Source organism: Myotis davidii, unplaced genomic scaffold (assembly GCF_000327345.1).
Source record: "Myotis davidii unplaced genomic scaffold, ASM32734v1 scaffold299, whole genome shotgun sequence".
Taxonomy (NCBI): Eukaryota; Metazoa; Chordata; class Mammalia; order Chiroptera; family Vespertilionidae; genus Myotis; species Myotis davidii.
Window position 1 is genome coordinate 5,371,900 of NW_006293088.1, and position 5,461 is coordinate 5,377,360.

A 5,461-nucleotide genomic window follows, 5' to 3' on the forward strand; every position below is an offset into this window, starting at 1 on the left:
CACCTGGGGCTGCAGGGAGCCACAAAAGGCCGTGCAGGCTGTGCGCTGCACAGGGGTGCCTGGCCCGATCACATGAACTCCTTAGGGCTGTGTCTTCTCCAAGAAGGGTGTTCTCTGCTAACTTGCCACACAGCTCGTGAGGGGCGGTCCCTGCCCTGGCCGAGGCCCTAATCTCGCTTGTTAATGACTGAGAGCATTAAGTTGAATAGTACTGAGCACCTACTGTGTGCCAGGCACTATTCTAAATGCCTTGGCTTTATCTAATGTCAGTAAAGCTCTTGACAGAGTAAGGGAAACACCAGTAAGCAGTGCCTGACATGTCACTGTTGACCCAGCATGAGGTGTGTGACCCGCAGGCTTGTGGCGAGGCCACAGAGGAAGCTAGCAATGAAGGCGGCTGGGGGGAGGTGTTTGCAGCTCACCGAGAGCTTTGTCCTATGGCCCTGGTTCTGCGATGGTCAGGCTCCTGAAATGTCAACTCCTCCGTACCTTGGACAGAAGCCACACATGTTGCACCTTCTGCATGTCTGGGGCCTCCCCCAAAGTTTGCCCTTTTGCCTCAGAAACCACAGGGCACAGGCTGGGCTGGGAAAACCTTTTATTTGGCTGCATGCAGCAGGGGTAGGATCAGAGCACTGCTGGAGGAGGCAGAGGCAGAGGGCAGGGTGGGAAGGGTCTGTGAATGGCAGTTCCAATGTGGGGTGGGGCTTGGATTGCTCTCCAAGCTACAGGGAGCCTGGTGTAGGCGTGGAGGTGGACAAGCGGTCCTTGAAGACCCCCACCCCACACTCATCCTGTGCTCACACATCCTAGCTCTCAGAATCAGAGCCCAATCCTGCACCCACCTGCCCTGGGTTCCCACGCACTGGATTCCAGAGAGCCTTCTTCTGGAGAGCCCCACCCCATCTGGCTTTTGGGGCTTCACTGCTGGTAAGGACAGTCCAGACGTGGCGTCGACTCCACCCCACCCTGGGCCTGCCCGTCTCAGACCAGGCCTGAGCCTCTGGGCCATAGCCACCTCTCTGAGCAAGCAGGTCTAGCGAGAGCGTGGGAGCAGCAGAGAGTGGGACAGGGACAGGCTGGCAGAGCCCTCCTTCCACTCCCAGATCTGTCTGAGCTACACAGTCGCTCCCAGCATCTGGACTCTCTAGGGCAGCCCCAGGCTTGCCCGATGTCCTCCACACCGTCCCTGCTCCGAGGGCCCCCCAAAAAGACAGGGGGCAAGGCCCAGGAGGGGAAGGTAGGAACACAGATCTCGGTTGCCATCTGAGCTTGGACACTCACCCTCAGAGGAGTCGGGAGGAACCTGGGGGAACATCCTGTACCTCCCTAAAGGGCCCTGCCTCTTAAAGGTATACACAGCCCTCACCATCATTCAGATCGCACCCTCAGGCAGAGCGCTGGCTGTCTGCAGCATGGGAGGCTCCACAAAGAGGCGACGGGGGCAAGGGTGAACTAGGAGGTCTGGGGAAGCTGGCCCACCGCCCCTTCCCAAGCCCAGCCTTTCTCTGACAACAAGTTTACCATTCAGGGTTCTGTGGACGGGGCCTCGGGGGCATCAGGGCAGCGGGGGGCCCAATGGTGATGCTGCTGTTGGTGACCCTCGGGCCGTACCAGCCGGCCCAGTAGTGCGTATCCACGCCACCGTGCTGAAACCAGATGTAGCGGACGCCGGGTGGGTAGTTGGAGAACGTGTGTGAGACCTGGGAAGGGGGCAGGTAGAGGGAGGGGGAGAGGTCAGGGAGCTGACCCTGAGGATGGCGCTGCCTGAGGGTCAGGGGGACAAGGAAGGGGCTGCTCTCTTAGTGCTGGGCCAGAGCCGAGTTCTAGCTCTCATTCTGTGAAGCTGGGCAGACCACCTCCCCTCTTCTATGCCTTAGTTTCCTCGTCTGTAAAATGGAGTCGATTCCTGGAGGGGCCACTCCACAGGATTATCTAAGTGTGGCGCAGAGCAACAGAAGGAAATTTCGCAAGCTGACGAAGGGTGTCCAGTACAGTCACCACTGGGCACATGTAGCTATTTAAATTAAGTAAAATGAGATGAAATTAAAATTCAGTTCCTCAGTCACACTAGGAACTGGTTCTTATTAAGTGTTCGATGGTCACATGTGGCCATTGGCTACCACACAGACAGTGCAGACAAACCATTTCTGCCGCTGCAGAGAGTTCTATTGCAGAACGCTGGTCTAGGTCAGGATTTGGCAAACGATGGCCCGCCTGCCTGTTTTTGTAAATAAAGTTTTATTGGAACACAGCCATGTTCACTTGCTTAAGCTGCTTTCACAACACAACGGCAGAGTTGAAGACTTGAGTCGTTGTGACGGAGACAGGACAGCTTGCAAAGCCTGAAATGTTTCTATCTAGCCTTTTAAGAAAACATTTGCTGGCCGCTGGTCTCGATAATAGTAACCACCAATATTAGTAATTAGTAATAGTCAGCCTTTTTGAATGTGGCTCTATCAGCATCACTTCACTGAAAGTCAGAGCAGCCGAAGCCCAGGTGAGAAGCAGCAGAGCTGGGATTTGAACCCAGGCCGGTCTGGCTGTAGTCTCAGCCTTGGGCAATGTGCCCCCCCCCGCTCCCTTCCTGACCCACACACCTCTCTCCACTTGGCATCGCTCTTCTGCTGGATCGTTGCTGGGTCAGGCTGGAAGGTCCCCAGAGGCGCATGCGCTGATGACAGGAGCTGAACGCACAGCTGGTACTTGGACCCGCAGTCTGGCCTTGCTGCAAACCTGCAGGCAGAGAGAAGGCCCATCAAGGCCTTGGAGATGGGGGGGCAGGGTGGGGGTGGGGCACCTGAGTGGCAGGGCCCACCCCCAGGCCCTCGCCCCAGGCACTCACCAGTCCTTGACCTTGATGTCCGGCCGTGTGGTGTCCATCAGCTCCTCCCAATACCCTTCGGCCTTGAGGTCCACCACCTGGGACTTGAGGCAGGTGCTGGGGGGCAGGCGGAGGGTGGGCTGGGCTGAGGCTCACCACTAGGGCACTGGGAGGCTAGGCTGCTTTCCCAGAGAGGAGAGACCCCAGGGGGGCAGTGACTGTGGCTTCCCCCTCACCCCAAGTCCCCCTGACCTTGGATCTTACTAATAAGAAGTCACGAAGTATTTCTTGACCTGGTCATTGGGGAATTCCTTCCTCTGGTCTCCAGAGAGGTCTTCCACCTTCCACTCATCGCCTCCATTCACATCCAGGCTCCAGAACTCAAATCCCTCTGGCAGGAAAGCACAGTTCACATCAGAGGGAAGCCCCTCGGTGGTCACCTTCCCCCGAGGGCCCCTCCTCCCGGTTCTCCCTGCAGCTCAGCAGCTGCCCTCAGGCCTGCGTTGTGGAACTGCAGATCAGTGTGCCCGCCTGGAATTAGTGCTTCCTGTGCCAGGCACCATGGTGAGTGATTTCCACTGGGAATCCTGGGACACGTGATGATATGAAGGACCAGATTCCTTCTGTGATGCAGAACCTCTGCTGCTGGCCAGATCTGAGGCTAGTCCTGCCTCTACAAATACTGACTGTGTGACAAAAGGCAAGGTGCTTTCCCTCTCTGAGCCTTGGTTTTGTCCTCTGGGGTCAAAGATTAGGGACTGGCAAACTTTCTGTAAAGGGCCAAAATATTTTAGGTTTTATAGCCTATACATTGTTTTATTGCACAGTATGTTTTGTTGTTGTTGTTGTTTTAAATAATCCTTTAAAATGGTAAAAGGTATTCTTAGCTCCTGGGCCAGATTTGGCTCATGGACCATAGTGTCTCAACTGCTGGTGAGGAACATGGCTGTTGGGGAGTCACGTGAGACAGTCATCTGAAAGTCCTAGAGAACTTGGAGCTGTTTTATCATTTTGCTCCAGAATTTGGCCACATAATAGAGAATGAGGCTCCCATCCCCTCCTATCCCAGTGTCTAGCTGACGAGTTAACATAGGGAGGGAACAAGGAAGTGCTGGATGACTGTAGAAGTGGCTGAAGTGTGCTGGAAAGAAGACTGGACTTCTCATTCTTCCACAAGCAAAGTCCTTTGACCTCTGGGACAGTCCTAGTAGGCCTAGCCCTGGAGTCTGGGAACTAGGCCAACAAAACAGCTGACTTCCTGGTCTTGTGCCTGGGGCATAATTAATCCCAACTAATCAACATTCCTTCTCCTAGGAAAGGTCACTGGGGATATCAACTTAAGGGTGAAAGAAGAAATGCCACTGTTGGCCTCAGTTTGCTCATCTGAAAAATGGGTACACTACCAGTACCTACCTACCTTTTAGGAGGATTGTGAGAGGATTAAAGTTGTTAGGCCATTCAAAGTACCTAGCTTAATAAATGTTAGCTGGTATCCTGACAGTGTGTGTGTTGGGGGCACGCCGGACCCGCTCTGTACCCCACCTTCGGCACACGGGTTGTGCAGGAGGTTCCTGTGGAGGCTTCGTAGGAAGTAGAAGATCTTCCAGTCGGCCACAGGCTGGTCCCAGTCCTCGGTGATGAAGCCCTCACGCAGGCATTTGCGCTTCCAGAGGGTCACGAGGTCTATGAGGTCCCGCCAGAGGCTGCAGACCAGGCGGCAGCGCAGCAGCAGCTGGCGGGCAGGCACGTGTGTAAACAGCTCCAGCAGGATGTTTTCTGGCAGCTCGTTGATGTTCTCCACCGCCATGGCTCCTGGCTCCCGGCTCCCCGACACTCCTGTGGTTATTGAAAAGCGAGGCTACAGACCCTCTCCCTGGGCCTGGGATTTGCAGCACCCCGTGCTGGTAGAGGTCCCCAGCCCAGGTTTACAGTCTCGGGAAAGTCCCTGGGCCTCTCTGGGCCTCAGTGTCCAACTCGGTAGCCAGGGGCCAGGAACAGCACCTGCCACCCCCTGGGAGGTCCAAGGAGCCTGTGACACAGCAGAAGCTCAGTACAAGGTGAGTTGTTTTGTTTTTAACTGGCACCTCCCAACAGCCTCTAAGGAGGCCTGCGGAGAGGTGGCCGGATCTGCCCAAAGTCACAAAGACAGGAGCAGAGGGAAGGAGGCCGAGCCTTCTCTGATTGTAGAGTCAGCCTTTTCCAAGAGGCCAGTTAGAGTGGGAATAACAGCGCAGCCCCGCAGAGCACTCCAGCCGTGCGGTGCCTTCTCCATTCTCTCCTGCGCTCGGAGGGGGGAGGGCGATGTCGGGGGCAGGGGTAACGATTGTCTCCGACCAAGGTCAAAAGGGCTCACGCGACTTTCTCAAGGCCGAAGTGGAAATGACCTGCCCAGTTGGGCCTGGAGAAGGGTGGGCAATGCAAAGACCTCCCCTACACCCCCACTCCCACCCCCATGCCTGTGGCTGGGCTCCAGCCCCAGCCCCCCTAGCGTGTCTTCACCCTCCCATTCCTCGTGGCGACTTTAAAATGTCCCCCAAAGTCGGGGCTCGGACCCCTACGCGAGACCCCAGCTCCGGTTTCCGCTCGCACCGCCGCAGGAGGCCGCGCCACGTAGTTCCCGCGAGCAGCCCGGGACTC

At 56.3% G+C, this 5,461-nt stretch overlaps 1 protein-coding gene across 3 annotated transcripts; it reads right to left on the reverse strand.

Annotated features, from left to right (window-relative positions):
* Positions 1-581: 581 nt before the first annotated feature.
* LOC102765410 (F-box only protein 44) lies at positions 582-5,455 on the reverse strand. Of its 3 annotated transcripts, none has more exons than XM_015565887.1 (6): positions 5,324-5,455; positions 4,367-4,660; positions 3,089-3,215; positions 2,846-2,941; positions 2,601-2,736; positions 582-1,703 (listed from the first exon to the last, which is right to left on the reverse strand). In XM_015565887.1, the coding sequence occupies exons 2-6, from the start codon at positions 4,629-4,631 to the stop codon at positions 1,521-1,523; spliced, it is 807 nt and encodes a 268-aa protein (XP_015421373.1). In that variant the 5' UTR covers positions 4,632-4,660; positions 5,324-5,455; the 3' UTR covers positions 582-1,520. The 3 variants fall into 3 exon arrangements, with proteins under 3 accessions (XP_015421373.1, XP_015421375.1, XP_015421374.1); XM_015565889.1 differs by having other exon boundaries at positions 5,377-5,453; XM_015565888.1 differs by lacking the exon at positions 5,324-5,455 and having other exon boundaries at positions 4,367-5,264.
* Between the last annotated feature and the right edge of the window lie 6 nt (positions 5,456-5,461).